The sequence below is a fragment of the Ctenopharyngodon idella genome, chromosome 24 (genome assembly GCF_019924925.1).
Source record: "Ctenopharyngodon idella isolate HZGC_01 chromosome 24, HZGC01, whole genome shotgun sequence".
Lineage (NCBI taxonomy): Eukaryota > Metazoa > Chordata > Actinopteri > Cypriniformes > Xenocyprididae > Ctenopharyngodon > Ctenopharyngodon idella.
In genome coordinates, this window is record NC_067243.1 from 21332789 (window position 1) to 21360106 (window position 27318).

Sequence of the window (27318 nt, forward strand, 5' to 3'; positions counted from 1 at the left end):
CAAGAGATTTTTTTTTTTATTAAATAAAGAATCTAATAAAATTATTTACACAAACAGTGGATGCACCAATTTTACATCATGAATCATGTATTCTGTGACTGCTTGGATTCACATGTTAAAGTTCACTCCAGTTAAGAGAACAGAATCCTCTCTGTCAGGAAAAGAATCAACTCTCAGAGCAACTCTGTAATTTGCCACAGGAAAACAGGCCACATGTTCTGCAACTGAAGTTACATGAGATCAATTCAAAAACCTTACATTTCTCAAGCAATTAAAATGACATAATTAATGAAAAGGGTTCAGAAAAACCTTTTGAATTACACTTTTCAGCCGTTTACAATCAACTTTTTGTACCAATACTTTTCATTGAACCTTTAGTAATGCAAAAAGAAATGGTTATTTTCGAGGCTGAATGTCATTTGTAAAAGCTGTCATTCACTAACAGAAAAAAAAACAAACAAACAAAAAAAAACGCCAATGGCAATCAGGAAAAACAACTGGCAAACACATTCATCTGACATGATTTAAAAGGAAATCTGCTAAACAGTCACTTTTCAACTGAACAGAAAAGATCCATTGTAGCCAGTTCACGTGTGTCACGAAAGGACCGTATTGTTTTTCTATTTACAACAAAACCATTCGATGAGGGTGAGGCTCTTTAAAAAGATTTTAAAGAAATCAGTCAGCCAAATAGATTTCAGAGTCTCATAAAGACTAAATATCAGAACAATATTTTAAATTCAAATAAATGCTCTTTTTAAGTTTTCTGAGAGATCGCAGGACGTCCTAGAGGGTTTTATGCGTGTACGTCATATACCAAAAAAAAATTATGTCAATTGTTCATGATGGAACTTTGATGTTTACCAAGTTCAAGAATATTGTGTGTGTATTTGATACATTAGTTAACACAAATGTGTTTATATTTCAGTCTGACAGTGCAAGAGCCTGTCTAGCAACTTACACTTCCTGTTGAATAAGCTTAAAATAGCAAAGAAACACAACACCCTCTTGAAGACTCGTTTTAAACAATGGCAACGTAAAGATTTTTAACATATCTTGTATTCGGACACACCCAGATATTTTCAAATGATCTTTACATTAAAAAGAAAACATACAAACATTCAAAACTGTTCATTTGATTACTGATAACAAGACATTTGAGCCCTTTGAGTTTTCTTTGTCGTTGTAGAAATGCGCAGATTAAAAAATAATCAAATCTACAGTTGATTGCTAATGATACGGTCTGAAAAGGATGCATGACCTCACAATGAAGTTTGGAAGTCTTTCGGGACGTCTGCATTTTGACTTTGTCCAGTTTCATCTTTCTTGTGTTTTCTTGCATGTTTATACTTATCCACGTAGGCTTTGACCAGGTTAACTACCTTCACTGGGTTGATCTCACCGCTCTTGCTATGACACACCTTGTGAATGGGGCAAACAAGACATAATTGGGATTATTTTCATAGTAATAACATAATTCTTTAATAATTCATCCAAGAAATGGCCCACTGGAGAGAAAGAAACCAAAATAGTATTTGCAAATGTGCTTGTCACATGTGTTTACTTGGGTGGTATAAGGAAGTGAATATGAAAAACAACTGCAAAAGAAAACATCTGACGTCACGCAATTACCTTCTGAACGGCTTTACGCAAAATCTCTTTGTACTCTTCCTTTGTGATATCTCTTTTCTGATAAAAGGGCTTTATTGCAAGTTTGACCTCCTCTATTGCTCGCTCTTGCATATGAAGTTTCTTCATGTACTAGAGAACGAGAAACAATGTTTAAAAATTCATGACATCAAGACAATGGAAAGAAATGAGTCAGCGCTGTGATGAAACTGTGCAGTGACACGCTTTGTTCACCTTATCTTTCTGATTGGGGTCCTGTAAAGCTTCTTTGTGGGATTTTGGTTTGCTGGATTCATCTTGGGGAGGAAGGCTGGAGACTGTTGCTGTGAGTTTTGTATCAGCCTTAGATGAAGCTTTATCCTTTAATATGAAATGGATTTATGTTATTACTGTAGTACTGAATTACCCATAACAGTACTCAAGCTGGAATGTCCATTGAAACTGCCCACAATAATAAAAAACTCCCATTAAAAGTTTCAAAAATTAATGAGATGTTTCAGCTTCCTGTGATCTTCCGGACTTTCCCTTTGCTTAAAGGGTTAGTTCACCCAAAAATGAAAATTATCCCATAATTTACTCACCCTCAAGCCATCCTTGGTATATATGACTTTCTTTTTTGCAGTCAAACACAATCGGAGTTGCATTCAAAAATATTTTGGCTTTTCCGAACTTTATAATTGGAGTGAATGGTGCCATTTTTTAAAGCCAAAAAAGCACATCCATCCATCCTAACAGTAATCCATACGGCTCCAGGTGGTTAATAAAGACCTTCTGAAGCAAAGCAATGCGTTTTTATATGAAAAATATCCATAATTATAACTTTATAAACTGTAATCAATAACTATCACTAGCACTAAATATAACTCAGATTGTGTTTGACTGAAAAAAGAAAGTCATATACATCTAGGAAGGCTTCAGGGTGAGTAAATTATGGGTTAATTTTCATTTTTGGGTGAAATTATGGGATCATTTCCATTTTTGGGTGAACTCTCTCTTTAAGGTAATGTGAAATAATAATTTATTGAGCACAAAATCACTGCACCTGAATGATTTCTGAGAAATGCAAAACTTTACAGAAAGATTTAGTGTCAACTGCTGAAGATAAACAAAATAACCATCATAAACCTTTATAAACTTGCATTGTCAGGAACACTCCATGTGAAAGAAGGATGCAGTTTCCAAGTGTAAGGATAACTTTCATTTCATCTGAAGTGAAGCCTTATACGGCTGCTTTCAGTTTCGGTCACATGGGTACAACATGAATTGCATCACCATTGTTTTTTCCTTCTTGAGAGATCAAGTTGCAAACTGTGAATGTGAACAGTGACATGATGACACCCTCTGGTTGCTTGAAGCAACTACATATGAGGTGCAACAATTATGATGTGTACTGGTATCCACAAAAACTTATTTTAGAAGCTCTTTAAAACAAAACAAAAAAATGTTTGTCCTTGAAGATCAATTTATGTAACCTCTTCAATAAAAATTGAGTTGTTCCGGTTTGGTACAATTTTACACTATTTTGGTACATACAGTTGAGCTCAAAAGTTTACATACCCCTTGCAGAACCTGCAAAAATGTTAATCATTTTAACAAAATAAGAAGGATCATGAAAATTGCATGTTATTTTTTATTTAGTACTGTCCTTAATAAACTATTTCACATAACAGTTGTTTACATAAAGTCCACAAGACAAAAAAAAAAAAAAAAAAAAAAAAGAATTTATAAAAATGACCCCATTCAAGTTTACATACCCTTGATTCTTAAAGGAACACTCCACTTTTTTTGAAAATAGGCTCATTTTTTTAGCATAGCTTAGCATAGTTCATTGAATCTGATTAGACCGTTAGCATCTCGTTAAAAATTGACCAAAGAGTTTCAATATTTTTCCTATTTAAAACTCGACTCTTCTGTAGTTACATTGTGTACTAAGACCGACGGAAAATGAAAAGTTGCGATTTTCTAGGCCGATATGGCTAGGAACTATACTCTCATTCCAGCGTAATAATCAAGGAACTTTGCTGCCGTACCATGGGTGCAATGATATTACGCAGCGCCTGTGACCCCCTGCTTGCACAGGGAACGTTCCTTGCAAACCCTGGAGATATTTGTGAGAGACGCTGCGTAATATCATTGCGCCTGCTGCACCCATGGTACGGCAGCAAAGTTCCTTGATTATTACGCCGGAATGAGAGTATAGTTCCTAGCCATATCGGCCTAGAAAATCGCAACTTTTCATTTTCTGTCGGTCTTAGTACACGATGTAACTACAGAAGAGTCAAGTTTTAAATAGGAAAAATATCGAAACTGTTTGGTCATTTTTGAGCGAGATGCTAACGGTCTAATCAGATTCAATGAACTACGCTAAGCTATGCTAAAAGTGGTACCGCCAGACCCGGAGATCGGCTGAATGGATTCGAAAACGGTAAAACTCAACTGTTTAACTCTAGGGGAGCTGGAAAATGAGCCTATTTTCAAAAAAAGTGGAGTGTTCCTTTAATACTGTGTGTGGTTACCTGAATGATCCACGACTGTTTTTTTGTTTTGTGATGGTTGTTCATGAGTCCCTTGTTTGTTCTGAGCAGTTAAACTGAGCTCTGTTCTTCAGAAAAATCCTCCAGGTCCTACAGATTCTTTGGTTTTCCAGCATCTTTTGCATATTCAAACCCTTTTCAGCAGTGACTGTATGATTCTGAGATTCATCTTTTCACACTGAGGACAACTGAGGGACTCAAACACAACTATTAAAAAAGGTTCAAACATTCACTGATGCTCCAGAAGGAAACACGACGCATTAAGAGTCAGGGGGTGAAAACTTTAACTGTTCAGGACAAACAAGGGACTCATGAAAAACCATCACAAAACAAACAAACAGTCGTGGACCATCCAGGTAATGACACACAGTATTAAGAATTAAGGGTATGTAAACTTTTGAACAGGGTAATTTTTATAAATTCAGCTATTTTTTTGTCTTGTGGACTTCAGGTAAAAAACTATTATGTGAAATAGTTTATTCAGGACAGTACTAAATAAAAAAAAATAGCATGCAATTTTCATGATCCTTCTTATTTTGTTAAAATGATTCACATTTTTCTAGATTCTGCAAGGGGTATGTAAACTTTTGAGAAATTGAAAGTCAATGGGTTTTACACTGGAAGTTCTTCAAAATATCTTCTTTTGTCTTCTGGAGACTACAGTCAAAAGTGTGAAATAATGATGAGGGTGAGTAAATGATGACAATTTTCATTTTGGGGGAATCCATCCCTTTAAAGGATTAGTTCACCCAAAAATGAAAATTCTGTCATTAATTACTCACCCTCATGTCGCTCCACGCCTGTAAAACCTTCATCTTCGGAACACAAATTAAGATATTTTTCATAAAACTCGATGGCTCAGTGAAGCCTGCATTGCCAGCAAGACAATTAACACTTTCAATGCCCAGAAAGCTACTAAAGACGTATTTAAAACTGTTCATGTGACTACAGTGGTTCAACCTTAATGTTATGAAGCGACGAGAATACTTTTTGTGTGCCAAAAAAAACCCCAAAATAACGACTTTATGACAATATCTAGTGATGGGCGATTTAAAACACTGCTTCATGAAGCTTCGAAGCTTTACGAATCTCGTTTCGAATCAGTGGTTCAGAGCGCCAAAGTCACATGATTTCAGTAAACGAGGCTTTGTTACGTCATAAGCGTTTCGAAATTTCAATGGTTCACCACTGGTAGGGTGTGACTTTGGCAGTTTGATACTCTCCCGAAACATTGATTCGAAACAGAAGATTCGTAAAGCTTCGAAGCTTCATGAAGCAGTGTTTTGAAATCGCCCATCACTAGATATTGTCATAAAGTCGTTATTTTGTTTTTTTGGTGCACAAAAAGTATTCTCGTCGCTTCATAACATTAAGGTTGAACCACTGTAGTCACATGAACAGTTTTAAATACGTCTTTAGTAGCTTTCTGGGCATTGAAAGTGTTATTATCTTGCTGGCAATGCAGGCCTCACTGAGCCATTGGATTTTATCAAAAATATCTTAATTTGTGTTCAGAAGATGAACAAAGGTCTTACGGGTGTAGAACGACATGAGGGTGAGTAATTAATGACAGAATTTTCATTTTTGGGTGAACTAACCCTTTAAAATACTGCAAGAAAGAAAGTATAAGACATGTTTGTACCTGACTGGAGGTTTGTTGGGATGTAGCAGACCTTCGCGACCCTTCTTGCTTGAGTTTTAGTTTGAAGAGTGCAAGTTCTAAATAAGGCACGGAAAAAACATTTTTACTAATTTTTTAAATATTTTAGTTTTATGTGAATGCTTCAGACCAAGCGTGATGTGACTAAATGTGTGAAGTAGTGCATCAAACATTTTTACTCACTGCTTAATTTCTCAGACTGGGGTTCTACTGGTTCCTGCAAATTCCAAGTAACTCGCTTCCCCTGTGGTTTAGACTTCGCACCAGCTGTAACTGTTTCAGTAGTTTGCTTATTCCCTGTTGGAGGCTCTGAAGTGGTGGACTTGGGGTCTTCTGCTGAGTCGGCCACAGAGCTCTCACTCATTTCTTTCTTAATGAAGTCCAAATTATCAATCAAGTAGTCAACGCTAATATCTTCATCGGACGACATAACAGGTTCTTGTTTTATTGGGGGGTCTGGTGGTTGGAGAGGGGACAACTCCATGTCCTCCTGTAAAAGTGGTGACTGATATGACTCAGTGGGCTCCTTTTTACAGTTCACGGCATCTATGTCAGGTGTATCCAAACTGATGACAAGAGGGTTGTCACTGCAGCTTGGTGAATCATCTTCATCAGGCCATATTTGCTCGATTTTTTCCTTTTTTGGCTCAACAATTTCTAGTAATTTCATTTCATCCTGAAAGCCAGCGTGGCTCTTTTCTAAATCAGCACTGTTCAAATTCATTTCATTAAGATTTAGTGATTCCTTGCTGAAGATGTTTAAAGACATCATCTCTTCATTTTTCATCTGTTTAACACTATAAAATTCTCCACAGTTAAGACTGACTTCCTCCTCCTTTTTGAAATCTTTCAACTCCTTGACAGCACTAATGGGCCAAGGTTCCTCTTGTTTAAACTGTTTGGGCTTAAGCAGCTCAAGCAAAACATCTTCCCTGCTTTCTTTAACTGTTCTAGTCTGGTCACCTTGTTTTGATGACCCAAGACCAGGAGTTGTGATGTCACCATCTAATTCTCCATACAAGTTAAGACCGACTTCCTCCTCCTTTTTCAAATCTTCCAACTCCTTCACAGCACTAATGGGCCGAGGTTCCTCTTGTTTCAATTTTTTGGGCTTAAGCAGCTCAAGTGAAACATTTTCCTTGCTTTCTTTAACTGTTCTAGACTGGTCTCCATGTTTTGATGACTCAAGACCAGGAGTTGTGATGTCACCATCTAATTCTCCATACAAGTTGAGACCCAGTTCCTCCTCCTTTTTGAAATCTTTCAACTCCTTGACAGCACTAATGGGCCGAGGTTCCTCTTGTTTCAATTTCTTGGGCTTAAGCAGCTCATGTGAAACATCTTCCTTGCTTTCTTTAACTGCTCTAGTCTGGTCACCATGTCTTGATGACCCAAGACCATAAGTTGTGATGTCAACCAACAGAGTCTCTTGTTTAATTGATGGTTTAAGTGAAGCAGTCTCATATTCATGTGCTCTCGCCTCTTTCTCTGTCTTCATCGTCGTTGTAGACTTGACTGAACCAACAGCTGGCTCATGTAACTCAGTAGACATGGGCTCTGCAGACTTACGGGAGCACCTTTCTGTACGCCGAGAGGTCTCTGATCGATCATCTCGCCTTTTCCGCTCTCTAGACGCTGATCTTGATCTTGACTTTTGTCTCTTTAACCTATTCTCACCCCTATCCTTTGATGTTCTCCTCCTTTCTCTGGATCTAGATCTAGAGAACGAACGAGATCGCCTTCTTTCTTTTGATCTCTTCTTTCGTCTTTCTCTCCCTCGGTTGTCATTCCTCTCACGACTCACTCTTCTCCCACTTGTCTTCCTCTCTCTACTGCTGGAACTCGAGGAACACCTCCTGTCTCTTGACCGTGGACGTCTCCTCTCTTTCGATCTTGAGCGCCGCCTCTCTTTTGATTTTGAACGGGATCGCCGCCGGTCTCTTGATCTTGAGCGTGACCTCCTCTTTTCTTTTGACCTTGAGTGCTTCTTTTTATGGGAGTCTTTAGATGAAAGGCTTTGCGAGGTTGATGGTGACCGCTTCCTATCCTTGCACTGGGACTTGTGAGGTCTTTCCGTTATGTTAGTAGCGTTAAAGGCACCACTGACTGAAGGTAGCTCTTTACACACCCCATTTCCTTTGGAAGTTTGTTGTAGATTTGCTAGAGACTCTTCAAGGGACTTTGATTGGAGCCTGACAGGAGGTTCAGCCTCAGGCTCAGACTTCACCTCCAACTTAACGTTTCTGTCACTGCATGACGAGCTCGATCTGGAGTGCTCCTGAGTTTTCCGAAACGGACTTTCTGGTGTTTCACGACTTTCAGGATCTATGCTAGCTTCGCATATAGTAGAATTTATAGAAGCTCCTGAGGTAGCCTGACTGTCGATTGCATCTGAATGATGTGGTGATTGTTTGCACGGTTTGTCTCTGCAAGGATCTGGTTCTGTTTTAATTTCTGCACACATTTCCAAGTCTCTCTCCATATCGGAGTCCTCACTCAAAGGCTCAGACTTGATTTGATGACAGGCAACCTCATTGACTCCAACTGCCACCCGAGACTCAGTATTTTGAGTGCTAGCATCAAGACCCTCACCTTCTGGTTCATTATCAGATGAATCAGACCCTGTAGGGTTAAAGGGGTCATAGACCTCACACTTCTCCTCTTTGACTTTTCTTCTTAATGACAACAGTATCTGTTTACTTTTATTACTCTTTTTTAATGATTCCTCATCATTCCCAGTCAGAGTCCCTCCTGATGCAGGAAGTCGCCGAGCTTGCCATGGGTTTCCGCTAGAGTTTATACGGAAACTGACGGAGGAGGAGGAGGACGGGCGTGAGTTTGCAGAGGCACTGAAAGAAGATGTAGTGGAGGTGAAAGAGCTAGAAAATGAAGAAGCACCAGTTCGGTCTGCTCTTTGCCTCTGAGCATCCGCTGTCCTGTTTTGCTGACTTGTACCCATTCCTTGCTGGTCAACGGTACGTTCCCTACCTGTATTGCCTGCTAAGCTGGTCGCTGAAGACCCAGGCAAAGTACTGTTACTGCTGTCACTGCTACTATTTGCACTGGAGGTACTGTCCCTTTTAATTTTTGGTATCCTTGGCAATACAGAAACATCCACCCATACAGGCTTTGGAGGGGGCTTTCTCACAGGCGGTTGTCGGGGAGTACCCTCCTTGTCTTGATGGGGAGAGTCAGAAGGGCTATTTGACACCCTTGAGGGGGGTTGACCTCTAATCCCATTAGTGCTCAAGTGACCATTTCCAGGTCTTGGTGGATTTAGGGTGATGGGCCTGTGAAGAGCACCTGGATGCAGATGGGGATGTCCCAAAGGAGATGGGTGAGAGTGAGGAAGATGTGGAGAGTGTATGGGTGGAGATGTGGGATTCTGTGGTGTGGAACAGGACCCATGAGAATTGTGTACTGGTGTGGGCCTCCTCAACGGGCTAGAGGAAGGACCAGCCTGTTCAAAGGGGTGGATGGGACTTGTTTCTGAGTTTGGCGTGTTTGCCGTTTCCCCTGAGCTTGATTCTCTAGGGGTAGTGTTCCTTGGCAAGGACAGGGACACTGAAAGGAATGAACAAACATTGGACTTTTGAAAGGATGACAATCATGCAACATCAAGTCAAGTATTGTTGAAACCATCTACACAGACGCATTTAGGGAGTACAAGAAGGTCTGGCTTATGTTTGTGGTTGCAAATAGATGGTGTGTGTATTATATATATATTTTATATACATATTAGGGCTGGGTATTGATACAAATTTCACAACTTGATTCGAATCACAAGCTTGCGATTCAATACAATATAGATTATTTGAGGCCTATCAGGTACAGTACATGGCAAATTTCCTCCAGAATTTTTTTATTTTCCATTTCGAAAGAAACAGTGTACATTAATCAACATTCAGACAGACGTAAATATACTCAAGTTAGCCCAAAGGCTAATATAATGCTGTAAACTATACAGGGAACCCAGTTGTTACATCACTATAATATTAGGTTAATGGTTTAAATTAACTGATTTGTAGGCTACTTACATTTAAATTACAAACGTTTTATAACGTTATAATATTAAATTTTGAATGACATAATTATGTTTCTACTCATTTTTTTGTATAAACATTTAAATTGTGGCTGTCATAAAAACATGAAGGATTTATTCAAACACATTAAATATTGAAGTTAAGTAAAAATACAATGAATATGCAATATAGTTCACATATTTATCAAAATGCTCCTCTCTAAGTTTATTTTCCTAGCTGACTAGCTGTTTTTGGACAATGAATGACTTTTGGAGTTAAATATAACATTACGTTTGTTTTATTGATGTCTTTCCGTAGTTGAAACACCAATTGCAACATACCTTCTGATGTTCAAAATGAGAATTGATTAAAATCGAGAAATAATTTTTTTTTTTTACCTATATATACCCATACTATATACAGTTGCATAGTTAGTTAAATATATAGTTAGTTAAAACTCAATCATCATGAGTGTCAAGGCTTACTATGCCAAATGCCGTGCTGTCATCAGAAATGCTAAATATTCATATTGTACCTAATTTCAGTACCTGTATAACCCTAACTGAGGATAAAACTCTTGCCTGATATATGATATATATCCAAAGCATGACTTACCAGGTTTGGTTGCTTTGAGGGAACCATCTCTGTTGATGACCACATCAGAGCTGTCCATGAGGAGCATGCTCTGACCACTGAGAATACTCCCCAGCAGGTCTGGTACAGGGGCTTCCACCTGTGGGATACTCACACCTTGCCTGGAAACCACCACAAAACCAGGATTTAAACACCCATTTAAACCTCAAACATATTCTCATTGTGATTTTCATCACCTTGAAGTAGAAATCATCTGTTTCCTCCATCGTGACCATAAAGAGTGATTCCCCCCCTCTAGTAGTTACCTGGAGAGGCCGGCAGATATGGGTCTAGCCACAGGCTGATGGGACCGCAAGGCAGAACGGGAGAGGCCACGGCGTTTGGCATCCAGAACAGAGGATGGTGTTGGAACTTGAATCTCATCCTCCCTAACAAGATAAATTGGAAGATTAACTTAGACACTGAACCACTCACTTCTTAGAAATATTTGACAAATATAAAAAAATAAAACCAAGTAGAACTTCACCTATCGTCAAAGGGGTCTAGGTCAAAGGGATCTCCGTAAACAGAGAGGGAGGCTGCACCAATTTCTGCCCGCATACTTCCTAAACTGTACTCTGAAGGCCTATAAACTGAGGGAATGATGGAACCAGGCTTGGGCTTCTTAATCCCTAAATTCCTTGCAATACGACCTCTGGAATTAGTTTCCTTCTTTTTGACCTGAAGGGGCAAAAAGTTTTCAGATTTATATTTTTTTTTTTGCCAGACATGCAATTGCAAACTTTCGCGTGTTCTTGCATAGAGGAAGTATACTTTTAATTAACAAGGCATTTATATTAGAGCTTTCAAAAACCCATTACAACAACCTGACAATAAAGAACAAAAACTGTAAAAATTTAGTCAAGAACTCACCAGTTTTCTTCTTAATTTTGACTTCCTCACTTTGCGTTTCCGTCTCCTCCTCACTCCCATGCTTTTTGTTGTTTTCCCCTCTGAGATTGCCGAGGATTTGCTTTTGGTTTTCCTTCTTTTAACTGGTAAGAAAATCCCATTTAAATCGGACAGAAACAATAGACCACACCAAACTAAACATCCAGATTAATGAAAACTTAAAAGTCTGAATACACATGATCCATTTCAGGTTAACCACTGACAAGAGGTCAGGCAAAACAGTAAAGTAGGTAGTAACACACGTCTCAAAAGTGTCTTCCGTAAAATTTGTTATTTTAGAGTAGGGTATCTGATTTCATGAATACATACACTACTGTTAAAGTTTGGGGTAATTATTTTTCTTTGAAAGAAATGAATACGTTTATTCATTTTTGGGTCAGTTCACCCAAAAATAAAAATTATCCCATAATTTAAATGCATCGCTTCACTTCAGAAGGCCTTTATTAACCTCCTGGAGTCGTATGGATTATTTTTATTATGGATGGATGTGCTTTTTTGGGCTTCAAAAAAAGTCATATACGCCTAGGATGGCTTGAGGGTGAGTAAATTATGGAATAATTTTCATTTTTGGGTGAACTAACCCTTTAATACCAGGTGTAAACGGCGGTTCTATGTGTCTCACCTGTCTTTCTCCTCCGGCGGGGTCTGGGGCGAGGGGTCAAGTCTCGCACATACACGGCTGTGTTGAGTCCGGCCACTACAGCATTGATGGTCTCATCCAACCATGTGGACTGCATCATATATCTGGGAGCAAGCTAAAACACACCACCACACAAATCAAGCACTCACTTAGCTCACAACAATGGTAGTACAGTACCGCACAAAACATTCCCAAAGTTTAATCGAGTTTGTTCAATCACTAACTCCAACCATATGAACAAAAGTATTTTTTTTTTGTTCATGCTTATTCTAGCATGTAAGTATGTAATTTACTTGTGTTTGAACAAAACAACATAAACATCCAACAAACCAGTTAGACCCGATTTATCATCTCAGTGACACACAAATCTCAGCCATCAGCACATCAGTCAAGACAATGTTACTAGAGGTCGACCGATATATCGGTCGGCCGATATATCGGGCCGATATTTGTCTTTTTTTTAATATATCGGCATCGGCCGATATCCGTGTTTAGTAGCGCCGATTTAAAGCCAGGCACGTCCGCGGGCAGCCCTGTGTTATTGTTGCGGTGGAATGTGCTGCTGCCGCATGTGAATTGAAACTTTTGGAAGATTCAACAACAGTACTGGGAGATAAAGGTAGCCTAAGGCTTAAATTCTGATATTTCAAAGTCCTATGGCCATATATTTACTATATATTACTAGTAAACTATGAAGTGTTGCTTCACTTAGTGAAAGAAACAACGGATAGCATTGAACCGTCGGGAACTGGTATAATGCTACAGCTGGTTGAAGGTTCGCTTACTTGTAGTTAACTTTAAGGACTGTAGTCCAAAACTACCAGCAGCTTGCTTGCTAACATATTAGCCCCAATGTTATAAGTTCTGTTTTATTTTTCCTGTATCGGAGTCGGAGAATTTCACTCTGTGCTTGGGGTGGAGAAGGCGGCAGCTCTCACAAACACTGCAGCGTGATTGAGGGCTACGTTACTCCGACAAATATTGGCAATATTAAGAGGATTTGGCATTTCCAATTAATGTAAGCCTGTTACATTCTTCTAGTCTATTATTATTACTATTAGGTAAGCTACTTTTATTATTAAATTAATATTATAATAAATTTGCCCCGCAATAATTTCACAGCGCATCACCGCATAACTGACGTGCTGTGAGGATAATAAAAGATTAGGCTATCAGCTCCTCTTTGAAAATGTTTTAAACATTTTTTAGGTCTATTATACAATGAATTAGACCTATAATTATAATTATTAACAATCTATAATATTTCCTAACACTACAGTCATAAATGAAAATTAAGAGCAGCTTTAGGCTAGCTACTTCAAGCACCAACTTAAAAAAAAAAAAAAAAAAAAAAAAAAAAGCTGTTTAACACGAAATACTATTCTTCTCATTTGTTTCACTATATGTACGGGCAACAAGAGAAATAATGGAATACATTAAGACAGTTATATACCGTTATCAGCATATTATGTTGAAATTCGTCTCTGAGAGAAAATGCTCCGTTAATGCAGCGTCAGGCAGCTCCGTCACTTTTACTTTCACTTTGAATACTGACCGAGGTTAAGCTTTTACCTGCATAACTTTTCCGCAAAGTTTGCACGTTGCTTCTTGTGTGATATCCATTGGCTCCCCTTCTTGGTTGAACCCCCGCGGATTTGTGCTACGCCACTGCGCCGAAGTGTATGACATTTGTTCGGAAGCATGGTTTGATGCAGACAATAACCGGGTTTCCATCCAACTTTGCATTAATGAAAATTCAGCTCAAGAATGTGCGCATCTGCGTGTGTTTCCATCAACTGTGTAATGCGAAATGGACATCAGCCTAATAAAGTGATGTGTTCCGACCAATGACTATATATAGTTATTATCCTCATTAAACCTGTCTAACGTTAACCGTCAAAAATGTCAGAAATCACTAAGAGTTTAGCACTGTCCTTGCATACAAGGCTGTGCAACATGACAGTTTTTAATTGATTTTTATTTATAAAGTTGTATTTATTTTATTTAAATGTATATTTAAGTTTACGTTTATGTTCCAACAAACTTGAAAAATTCAGCTTGATAAATGCTCTAAAACTTTTATGTAAATCAAGTCAGTGTTCAATAAATGATGTTAAGTTTAGAAATGTTGTGCATCCACTTATTATTAGTGTGACATTTTAGCATGCAAATGAAGGGGAAAACTTCAAGATATCGGCCCTAAAAATCGGCAGCACATATCGGCCCTAAAAATTGGCAGCACATATCGGCCATCGGCTGACCCTGACCTCTAAACATCGGCATCGGTTATAGAAAAACCCATATCGGTCGATCTCTAAATGTTACACACTTGTGATTAGAGAGCAAAGCAAAAGCATCATGCAAACCTGTGCTGCTGTGCGTGCCTGTGTGATACGATGTCTGTTGACGTTGGCCCGAACTCGTTCACTCTGCTGGGTCCGTGCGATAGCTCGGGTTGGTCTTGACCGGGAACGGCTGGTGGTGGGGAGAGAGCTGCTCTCCTCCTCACTAATTTGTTCAGAACCTAAATCAAGACATTACACAAAAATATGGTTATTATTACAATATGTAACAAATCTAAAATGTAATAATAATGTAAGTGGTTTTAAGAAATGAATGATGACCTGATGTGCGGTTGCTGGCGATGCACTCTGGGCAGAACCATTCCTCTACAGGTACAGCATCCAAAGGCGGTGTGAGACATTCCATGTGGTACCTTCCATAAAAAAGTGAGTATAATATAGAATTAGTCGAATTGAAATTAACCAATAAAACTGGGGTCCTGTAAATAGGCGGGGCTAACATGCAAGATCATATGTTAAAGCAGTGTTTCCCGATCCTGTTCCTGGAGGCACACCGCACAATTTCCGACTCTTACTAATCAAGCACACCTGAATCAACTCATCAGCTCATTAGTAAAGACTCCAAAACCAGAAATATCTGGGTCGGACAAGGGACACATTCAAAATTGGTGTTCCTTCAGCAGCAAACGCTGTGTTAAAGTGCTAAACAACAAACACTATGACTAAATTATGACTATTCCTGAAAATTTGAATCCCCCAAATTGCTGCTTAATTAACACAAACAAGCACATGGTACCTCTGCACTGGTCAAGAGAACTAATCGGTCATTTGTGATCAATGGATAAGGAGATTATTTAATCATTTTATGGAGATTACTGGGGAAAACTGATCCCTTTGTATATCAGACACCAATCTGAATCTGAATTAATAGATTTAAAACTCATGCTTTTTATACTCTTAAAAGTCTCATTTACAAAAGGCAAAAAAGTCAATGGATTCGAACATGGCCCAATGGAGGAATTGCTTTATTTGCTATCAAAAGCCCATTTAAGCAACTTTGTACACAATAGGAAAGAACAATTTTTTTGGTAAGATGGCTCCTTTTCTACTAGACAAGGGCTGGGCAACTCTGGCCCTCCAGATCCACTTTCCTGCTGAATTTAGCTCCAACTCTGATAAAACTCACCTGCTTGTAGCTTTCTAGTAATCCTGAAGACCTTAATTAGCTTGTTCAGGTGTGTTTGATTAGGGAAGTGGATCTTGAGGGCCAGAGTTGCCCACCCCTGTACTAGACCTAAGGCCCCGTCCACACAGAGACGAGTTTAGCTGGATACGCAAACATTTTGTATCATATAGGCGTTTCATCCAGACGGATCCAGGGTTTTCAGAAGGTGAAACCACTATCTTTTGAAACCGGGTCCCAGAGTGGATAAATCTGAAAACGACACCCTTGCGTTTTCGTGTGTACAGTCTGTATATTTTGTGAAACGATAATGTCATCACCCCACGTGTCGACCCTAGTCAGACACCTCAGCATCAACAGCAGCAACAACAACAATAGCGGACTACATGCTTGTAGGGAGCGAGGGTCTGTCCATATAAACTTCCCTCGTCCACTTCACGAAGTGGAACGCACTTCAAAATGGCGGCAGGGATTCCCCCGAGGGGGAAGTTCGCAAATGCATGTCTAAAAGTGGAGTGGAACGCAGCCTTAGTCTATAGTAAGTATAATTCATTGTGGAACGAATCAGTGTTTGTGAACAAATCGTAGGCCTAAGTGAACAAATCATTTCATTCACATCCACTGTTTCATTTGTAAATGATTCAGTGTTTTTAATGAATCAGTTGTGTCAAAGATTTAATGACTTGCTAATGACATGTAAAACAGACGCACATTTATTGCCACCTACTGGTGTAGGCCTACAGAAATAGTCACAGAAATAGTCAAAGCTTTAGTGACATGATTGTTGGGCATTCACAGTATTTACAAAACATTTATGGTACTTTAATTATTAATTAGATAATATAGAATGTTAATTGGGCAAAGAGATACATGAAATGAAGGGGAAAATAAAGTAAATATATAACAATAATGTACAACTATTAAATAACAATGAGAAAGCTTATTGTTTTCTTGTAGGACTATATTATTTTATGTTTATATAAATTGCTTCAACATGCATTGATAATAACAAATTCAAACTTCATTACAATGCTGTCCCCAGAGACGAGGTAGGCCTAGGGTTGTCAAAAGTACCGACTTCGGTACCAAGTCGGTACTGAAACTTTTAAAATGTGATGCGACCAGCATTTCCCCCTAGCATTTTGAGCGCTGTTGAGTGGATTCTTAAACACCTGATTGGCCATTGTGTTCACGCACTCAACAGATACAGTTTGTCAGTGATTGGCAACAATGATCAACGTTTCAAAAACATGTTGTAAAAAGACATCTTTGACACGCTTCACTGAGCGCTTACACAGATACACATGGGAGGGTTTGAAAGCAGGCGTCTATCAGCGGATCCCTAATATATCCACGGATAGACACTAAACGCTCCCGTATGTATTTGTGTAAGCACTCAATGATCAACGCTTCAAAAACAATATTTTTTTTGAAGCGTTGATCATTGTAGCCAATCACAGACATATCTGTTGAGCTCGTGAACACAATGGCCAATCAGAGGTTTTTACAAATCCACTCAACAGCGCTCAAAATGCTAGGGGCAAATGCTGGTATCGTCACATTTTTAAAATTTCAGTAGAGACTTATTACTGAAGTCAGTACTTTTAACAACCCTAGGTAGGCCTATCTATATGTGCACAATATAAAGTGATATAATCATGTCTTAATGCCACACATTCTTAATTCAAAATAAAATGTTAATATTTTAATAATCTCCATTTATGATAATCCCAGGGGTTGAGTTAATATCTCTTAATATGTTGAAACCAACTTGTCTGGCACCACACCGTATTTAGCTGGTTTAAAATAATTCACGGCAAAACTGTAGTAGATGTCCGTTGTCCACAGTAACTAAGTAGCTAGCTAACATGACATTAAATACTGTACTATATCTGATCAATTTCAGCTTTCCTCTGTCTGTGGGTTTTCTAATGCCTTACAAAAATCTTAGTCAAGTCGCAAATGTTTGATTATGTCAAGTCAAGTCGCAAGTCATCAAATTTGGAACTTGATTCCAAGTCAAGTCCAAGTCATGCGACTCGAGTCCACAACCCTGGTTTGTCATACATTTCTTACCCAGCATCACAGCCATCACACAGCAGGAGGCGATCTTCACGGTCTCGACCCCCGCAAACCTCACAGCTGGTCTGATCCAGGTCCACATTCACCTGTTCCTCCCCAGGTTTTACAGGCTTCTTAACTGCAATCTAAGCACACACAAACCAAATACTTTCCAATTGAGGCTGATATTATGGTGCGTTCAATGTGCCCTTCAAGTGGAGTGGGAAATATCATAATTACGATGTCCAAGCACATGAATGCCCAAGAAAAGTTGTATTTAGAAAGGGGAAAAACTTAGTTTTGACATTGTAAGTGATTTAAAACATTGATCTATGAATCTAGAGATCAGTGAGAAGAAAGCAAGTGTGTAGCGAATGGTCTAATAATCACACAACTTTCACATTTGTGAAACCATGTTGTGATATCATGTATAAATAAGTGATGGAAATCAGTATTTCTCAACATTTTGAATTCAGATGTAGGGTTTATTATTCACAATATATTTCTTTCAATGTGGAAAACACGAATGGAATCACAGAATCCGGTCATAAAAATGGAATTTACTGAATAACACAATGTTGTGGAATTTGACAAATTTTGGATGAATAAATCAAAACCAGGGCTGTACACTTGACCAAATCACAATATGGACTTCTGAGGCAGCGTAACGGTTTAATGATCTACAGCAAAACAGAGCGAGGTTTGGTGAGAACTAAGCAAATATTTAATTACTACAATAGTAATTTGAAATGACATTAAAGAGGAAAACATAGGTAAAAAACTGACCACCGACCGCAACTTCCATTTCATTTGAAAAAAACGATCGTCAGATAATATACCCACAGAAACTCAAAGGTCTTCACGAGAACCCGTCAAAATAAACGTTCGGTTTACTTGAAGAAATTGTGACAGAATTATATTACTATTGTACAGCAGAATGTACCTCTCAAAGTAATCATAAAACCAGACTAATCAAAACACACAATAGAATTTTTTGAAAAAATAAAAGTTCATAAGGCTCTATTATTTAAAAAAAATAATAAGTTGTTTATAAAGAGGAAAATACCAATATTTGCAATTCTTGATCACAAAGTTTTATAAATTTAATATTAAAATTTAATTAAATCATTAAAATGGAATCCAGAAAAGTTAAATGGAAAACACTGAATTTGGGAAAGATTAAAACGCATTAAAACGCAAGGCCCATGTTGTAATAAGAATGCATGACTCAGAAGTATGAGTTTCATATGTGCAATTTAAGATAGCCCATGTCCTCTTGGGAAGTTTGTATTTATGAACTGGAAAGTCATAATTACAATGTCACGAATAAAGAATGCGCAACAAGTGTGTTTTAGCCTGAATCATTATATTGTTTTATCATAATTTTACAATACTACTCTATTCAAAGACAATTCAAGTTTTCCCAGTCATTATTACGACATTGCGTTGCCTTTCATTTGTGTGAAACTCATAAATACAACCTTTTCAGCATGACTAGAACACACCATTAAATCAGCACCTAATAAATAACTCTCAATGCCCATTCACATTAAGAACGATAACCATAACTATAAGTTTGTATGAGAATAGGGCAAACTACAGCTATAATGAAAACGACACAGAGGAAACGTATTGTTAGAATCACTTTCTGAACACTTTGTTTTCCCAGCTGATGACTGATAAAAACATTGACAACCAATCAGAATCGGCAGAAACTGCAGCACGCTTATAATAAACAGAACATTAACATCTATTGATGCGGAGGCTAATATAGTTATCATTATAGTTACAGTTCTTGGTGTGAATGGGCCTTTTATGCGTAACAACAATCCTGATGGAAAGATGTAACTCACTGCTTTTTGAACTTTCCCACCATGGCACTTTCTCAGGAGAATGTTATTAAAGACTATTCGGTCAACAGGACAGGAGTTGGCATTCTGAAAAAAAAAAAGTGACATTACTGTTTATGAACCAGAGTTATTATAGTTAACTAAAACTAAAACCATAAAAAACATTTTTGTTACTTGAAATAAACGTTAACTGAAATAAAAAAAAACTTACTTTATTTCAGCTAGTTGCTGAGGTAATATATTTTTCAACTTAATGTACTAAAATATACTAAAACTGAAATAAAAGTTAACAAAACCTATATAGACATTAAAAAACTAATAAAAATGACAAAAACAAACAACAAAATTACTAATACTATAAAATGAAACAAAAAAAATATATAAAAGTTAAAACAAATCCCAATTAATTAATAAAATGAAAAATAAATAAATAATAAAAACTAAGATAGTATGTCAATGATCATCGGGGTTCAAGCACTATTGGCCCATGTGGATGATTAGAGACCCATCTTAAATAGATATTACGATGTGGTTTTTACAGTCAATAATTATAGAAAAAAAAAAAAAGTCGAAATTTCGATTCACGTCCACGACAGGATGCCAAAACATACGAAGTGGCCGTGGCCACTTTTACTAAAACAGCTATCACTCTTGAACGGAATGAGATAACTTCACCAAACCGATGTACGGGCTTAGTCTGTTGTCACGTGAAAAAGGACGTGGCGACTGGTGGTGACTGGCCACGTGGTGGCACTATAAAATGAAAAAAAAAAAAAAAAAAAACCACACACACGAAAATGGCTAAAGCTGCGCAACAGTCTGTGCAATTGACTTGAAAACAGGCATGCGATGTCTTAGTCCAAGGTGCTGTAATTGTTTATGAGGACATTCACGTATCTCAAAAAACATAGCCGCCATCGGCCAATGAAGTTTGAGCACCTATTAGACAAGGTTAACAGAGGCTGGTCGGAACGAAACTCGGTTGCTCTGTTTGACTCATGGCCGTTCGGTGCTTGAACCCATAATAACATAACACTGTTATGAACAAAATTGCATCAACCATTAAGTTCCTTCACCTGTATTTGCATATTATGAATAATGCTGAACAACTGTACAGAATCACTGACCAAATATGGACAAGATCTTTATGTATGAGTGATGTAAAGGGTCTAAGCCCATCATTCTTACCTTTGACCATTCCAGAATGCAGTCCAGGCAGAAGTAGTGTTCGCAAGACTCCGGTGTGGCCACGGGCTGCTCGTGGAATGAGTTCAGGCAGATGGGACATTTCTCAGAGTCCTCATCTGAGCTCAGGCCTGCTGCATCCACAGGAACATTCCCTGTAGCTCCTTCCAGGACGTTGCCAGAGTCCTCATCTGAGGATACAGGTAAAAAGCCTGAGTGTTTTTCTTCCCATGTTTGTTTGAGGACGGTGTGGCAGGTCTTATGATATGAATATTTTAATTATTATTAAAGTACCACATGATCTGATATCTGCTGGAAAGCACTTTTATAAGACTGATATAATATCACTGTATGGTTTGATATGATTTTGGTTAGATTAGTTTTACTTTAGCTTACGCTATATTTATATAGAGAAAAGTTGTCATTGTCAAGGGGAGGGGAAGTTAATGGTTTTGATTAAAGATTACGAGGGCACATGATTTTTTAAAAAAATATTGATGTGCATCAGGGTCAGAAATTAACTTTTTCATTAAGGGGCAATATTTGACAATATTTGAAATTTGACAGTAATGCACTATGTAGATAAAATTAACATTTATTGACAACAGTAACATGCAAAAACCTATTTTTTTAACAAATCTGACATTCTCCGCAGAAGAATCAAAACGCCTCTGATTGGACATTGCATTCATAAGCTCAACAGAACCGTGTGTGCTTGGTTATAAGGCTCAACGCTGCATATGAAATATGATGCAACATGAGTAAATCTACAGTAAATGTAATGCTGCAATCGATACTTTTCATTAATTTCACACTGCACTTTAATCGTGACAGCCGTAAAAGATCTAGCTTAATTGTGCTGGGGCATTTTTGCCCCCTTATTTAAAATTTGGGGGGCATTTTTGTAGCATTTTTGAAAGTCCCCTTTCATTTCTGACCCTGATGTGCATGGACAAATCATTTGTAATAAACACTGCAATATTCCATAACAAAAAAAATAAATAAATAAGAATCGTAAATTTTGATTTTGTGGTGAGTAGTCAATACACTATTTATTGCATCTCAATTCTTTCAATATAATCAACTTATAAAAAAGTCAATGCAAAGGCATGTTGAAGTTAAATCTTACTTTCACTTTCACCCTCATCATCTTCCTCCTCCTCCTCCTCTCCATCAAGGACATCCTCCACTTCATCATCATCATCATCTTCCTCACTGCCTGTTTCTCCTTCCTCTGATTCCCTCTCATCTTCTGAGTCGTCCTCTGAATTGGTATGACATGCAGGAAGAGAAGTTAAGTAAAGTAAAAGAAGAAACTGAATAAAAATATGTATTTATTAAATGCAATCCTGAACTTAACCCTATAAAGCTTACTGAACCATATTTGATACACAAATTTCTAAGGCCTCTAAATGATCAGCATGACCACAACTTTTCGGTTTTCTGATTAATAGTTTATACTTTTTTTTTTAGCAAGTAAAAGGTCTTATAACCTAGTACAATTCTAAAAAGTCTCCCTTTAAGTCATGGCATGCATCTTTTGTTGTGAAATCTTTACTTGTAATTTTTAAGTAAATGTAAGAATAACTTTTATATTGTTACTTAGTAATGTTTCAAGATGAACACTTACTGTAACTGAACTGAAGCAACTTTACTTGATTATCCATATATAATTTTTTAGAAAAATCAAATATGATACATCAGGCTTTTGGAGAATGTTTATTTGTATAATTCTGTCAATCATCATTATGTTTTGCCCCCCACAATAAAAACTACAGAGTTTTTAAAATAAAACTAACCATTTAAATATCATCTTAAGACATATCATTGAGAAATACATAGTGTGACAACTGATATTTATATGCATTTTATGTTTTTCTTTCCACTATATCATATGAGCAATAAAAGCCTGATGTATCAAATAGGATATGAAACATAAAGTTTCAATAAACTATTAATTTTTTTTTTTTCGATATGTCAGACTTTACATGGTTAAATAGGGGCTAGAGATGCATTTAAGGCACATTAGCCTTCCCTGTGTCGTTCCCTTCGCTGACAGACCACTAACCGTCATCAGAGATGATGGGCATGGCAGGTCTTTTTCCTTTTCCATGGGAGACATTCCTGTTGATCAGCTCATCCTGGCTGTCCTCCTCATCCATGGTTATGCTCTGATATAATCTAGATATTTTTCAGCACTGAAAAACCTGTAAGGCACATATGCATTATACAATGTGAACAACCACTCCAAATGTGACCAAAATTTAAACAGAATAGTCAAACAGAATTAATACATCAAAATAATCTAATAAACGAGGCTGACTATCTTCATCATCACAGATACAATTTATCAACACTCATCTGACAGATCAGTGTACTCATTTTAAAATACACTATCACACAAAACGCTTAATTTAGATTTACGTCACGCTTAAATGTCCTCAGAAATGTCTTGGATTTTGTAGTTTGATACAGATGGTTCAATGCACATAACTCTCAAAGCTTCTATTATACGGAACAATGTTATTGACTCGATGCTAACGGCTAACATCAAGCCAGCTAATAAAAACACTAACCTGCTTCATTTAAACTACACATTCCAGGACAGTTATAATGAGGCTGTATACATGAAAACTAATGCAATGCAAAACACCAAAAGTCATTTTATTTTGTGAAAGTGAGCCCTGAGCACTTGTCATATAGCTAATGCTAAAGCTAACACGCTATCTGTGTTTCTTGTCCTTAGTCTAAATTTAACTCTTCAGCTATTTTTGTTATATGTACTATCCAGGCCGTATCCATGCAGCTTTTAGAGGCGATAAATGTCCCATTTATTTAATTCATCGGGGTGGTTATAATTTTGAGCATTTGTACCTACCCTGTAAGGATGTGTAAGACATTATTTGTGTTTTGAAGTCCGTTTTGTCTTTGACGCTAGTACGCTACCGGCTGGAGAAATTACGAATCCTACTATGGCAAGGAACTGCTCATGAATATTAATTAAAGTTTCGTGAGGTCTGCCCAATAGGCTTTATACGATTGCCCGAATGTGGGCGCTAGTGAGCTGGCAAATTTAACAGTGGGTAAATGTTTTGGCTTATGAATATTAATTAGAAAGTATTATAGATTAATTATATAAGATTAATATTCATGAATTGAACATTCAACTGTATAAAACAGTGACGGGGGGGAGCACACACACACACACACACACACCTTTGTTTCCGTTTTTTTTTTTTACAATTTTGTTTACTTCTCTAGTCTTCCCTATAATTCTATAAAAATTAATTTATATATTTACACTATGTTTTTTTTCATCAGCTGATCAATATGTCAAAATTGAATTCTGATAGGGTTGTTGTCCCTATTTTTTATTCATTCATTTTAGTCACAGTATTAAATAATTAGCATTAACCTATTTACTTTATTTAGACAAGCAGTATGAGCATGAAAAATGCTAAACGAGGCTGATTCACAACATTAACTGATAGATACGGAACCCCTAAAGGGACATGAGCTGCGTCCAAAATCACATACTGTCTGAGTAGGTACTACATTTGAATTTAAATTTACTTCATGACAAGTACGTTCTATATAGTATGAATGCGTGTAGTATGAATGGAATCCGGATGTACTACATCCGCCATGTTGTTACTGTCACATGACCTACCAGCATCAGTTACGTTCCCTCAACTTCATTCACAAATCCTCTCCCATGGCCTTATCATGGGATAGCAAAGTGTCTATCGCATGCGCACTTCAGAATCTCGCCGGAAGTAGTCATCCGGGTACTTTTCACCTACTGTTTTTCGAATTCTATGAATTCAGACATACTACTCTGTTTGCATACTGTTTTTCCACATACTATATAGCCTAGTAGAGAAGTATTCAATTTCGGATGCAGCGATGGTGATGGCCTAAGCCTAGGGAAAAAATGAGATGGCAAGAAAAATTATTATTTTATAACTTAACGCTTTTGCAATCTCTTTCAAAACTTTTGCGTTCCCCCAAGAAACTTTTGCTGCATCCAAAATCGAATACTTCTCTACTATATAGTATGCGAGAAAAACAGTATGCGGACAGAGTAATATGTTCGAATTCACAGTATTCGAAAAACAGTAGGCGAAAAGTACCCGGATGAGTTACTACTTTCGGCAAATTTCTGAAGTACGCATTCGATGGACACTTTACTATCCCATGAGGCCACAGGAGAGGATTTGTGAATGGCGGATGCAGTACGTCCGGATTTCAATTACTACTAATAATACCACATGCATTCCTACTATATATACTTTTTCAAGGGTCGTGAAATTCAAATGTAGTACCTACTCATTACGCAATTTCGGACGCAGCTTTTGCATTCATTCACAAAACTTTTGAGGTGGGGGGGAGGACTATATTTCAACACAATGATTTTTAGAGTGTAGGCTGGTATTATTATTATTTTTGTGATATTGAAATTGAGAATTATGACATTTAAATGATATCCAAAATGTTGATATTATGAAAACCTTACTTAAAGCAACAACAACAACTATATTGTGATATGTATCATTATCGAGAAATAAAATTACTCATATTGTGATATAAGATTTTGGTCATATCAAACTCCTAGTACTAACGCTGCGTTCCACTCCAGTTTTAGACATGCACTTGTGATCTTCCCTACGCACTTCCCCTCGGGGGAATCCCTGCCGCCATTTTGAAGTGCGTTCGACTTCGTGATGTGGATGAGGGAAGTTTATATGGACAGACCCTACTTCATATGTACACTTCAGGCAGCTCCATATACCACAATGCAACACGATTGTGACGTCACCGAATATTGTGTTTAATTTACCCCACCACAAACAACTCTATGATATATATATATATATATATTATTATTATTATTTTTTTTTTAATGTCTAAAACAACCAAAACACACCTATATACATATAGAATGCTGAATTAAACAGGTTCATAAGGGAAAAAATGTAAATAATAAATCAACTCCAAAGCAGATTCTAAGTGATCAAGGGCTTGGGACGTTCCAATTCAGCCCACTGCACGAGTTCCGCCAGTAGTGGGCACTCATGCAACGTAAGCAATGACGCACATCCGAGTCAACGAGACTGAGGGAAGTTAGCGAGGGAAGGGCATAAAAAATGAACTGGAACGCAACCTAAGTATGTTTGAAACCAAGCGTGCCACACAAGTCCTGAAAAGTGAAGCCAAAGTGTCTCGATCGCCCCCAGGTGGTTGGTCCCCAGTATATGTCATAAACCCCGCCCTCTCCATTTAATGTAATGGGACGTGAGACAAACTAAGCAATTAATTTTCACTTCAAATAATTTTTTTCCAAAGATGGTTTCTGTCATTTTATGTAGTTTTTATCATGCTGATGTAAGTTCAAGTGTTCGTTTTTTAAATAAGTTTGGTTTTAGTTAATTGATGCTATAAAAACGGGGGTGTGACGTCATGATTGAGCGCTGTGATTGACAGCTTCTCTGAGCGAAGTAGTCACTGAGGTACCAACAGACTTTTTTTCGGGATTTTCGAGAGGAGATCGGAGCTTTAACTTTAATTTCTACATTTCCGTAACTGTATTAACCGATTCTGCGGGAGTGTGGGCGGGGCCTTGATAGCGCGCGGCTCCACTTCATGCCTACTAATGCACAGACTCAGGTCCCAAATCAGCATAAGATGTCAGCGCCATATTGGGACATTGGCGGCTTCACTTAACTACAAATGGAGGTGCATCGTCCATATATTTTTACAGTTTGAAACAAAATACTATATTTTTGCTCTTATTTGTGTGGTAAATAATATGCATACTGTGCACCTTATGTGAAGTTTCTCAAAGGGAAGCAATACATTTGCAATATAACATTAAAAAATGTAAACAAATGAAAAAACGTAATATAATTCTTTATAAATATATATTTTTTCCTATCTATTTTTTTCTCTCCCAGTCCCTTTAGGGCCTCGTAGGTCGACATTCGCCAATCAGCTTTTTACTAGTTTATTTGTTCATTTATTTATAAAATATATCATATTTATTATATAATTACTGTATTATTATTATTATTAAATATAAATCAACATTTTAAAACGAAACGGCCAGCCCTCCCCCACTGCTCTCCTTTTTCTTTATTTCAAAATCCTCAACTTTATGTTACAGCCGCTTACGTTGAGTTTTCAAAATGATTTTTCGCGCCGTCTCTCTCGTCCCCTCTCTCGTTCTCTCTCTCTCTCTTTCTCTCTTTCTCTCTCTCTCTGTCTCTCTGCATCCTTCGTACGTGCACATCAACACTAGCTTCATGGCTTTACTATACACAGGCGAACAGAGTTCAACCACTTTCAAGACGCGGGTGGAGCTCTTTTTTTCGAAAACACGTAAAAGTAATATATAATTGTATCAGCTGAGCTATTTGACATCAGTGTCCACTTGCAAAAATCAAAATGCAGAGTGTGATGCGTAAATTACTATAAGTATACCAGAAAAGAGGAAAGTTAGTGCGCCGAAAATGGTTCATTCCTAAAGTACGACGTGCAAAACCGAACGCGCCGCACCCCGCTATAACTCTCAGAAAATCCACCAAACAAGTTGATGGTCATAGACAAGCCCCTTTGACGCTGTAATTCGATAGTTCCATTTAATAGGCGGGCTTTCAATAGAGGGATCGGCCGACTATTGGCTGACTGTCACATCAATCAAACGCTG

General features: G+C 37.6%; 1 protein-coding gene across 4 annotated transcripts; it reads right to left on the reverse strand.

The window, feature by feature from the left end:
• On the reverse strand, positions 1–26901 carry phrf1 (PHD and ring finger domains 1). Of its 4 annotated transcripts, none has more exons than XM_051884140.1 (18): positions 26784–26901; positions 22681–22819; positions 21742–21876; positions 20616–20803; positions 19431–19514; positions 17593–17723; positions 14655–14746; positions 14397–14554; positions 12013–12145; positions 11352–11473; positions 10966–11159; positions 10745–10867; positions 10461–10600; positions 6007–9387; positions 5806–5882; positions 1864–1989; positions 1633–1761; positions 1–1421 (listed from the first exon to the last, which is right to left on the reverse strand). In XM_051884140.1, the coding sequence occupies exons 2-18, from the start codon at positions 22772–22774 to the stop codon at positions 1263–1265; spliced, it is 5466 nt and encodes a 1821-aa protein (XP_051740100.1). In that variant the 5' UTR covers positions 22775–22819; positions 26784–26901; the 3' UTR covers positions 1–1262. The 4 variants fall into 4 exon arrangements, with proteins under 4 accessions (XP_051740100.1, XP_051740101.1, XP_051740099.1 ...); XM_051884141.1 differs by lacking the exon at positions 26784–26901 and adding an exon at positions 23491–23615 and having other exon boundaries at positions 14415–14554; XM_051884139.1 differs by lacking the exon at positions 26784–26901 and adding an exon at positions 23491–23615.
• Positions 26902–27318: the final 417 nt, after the last annotated feature.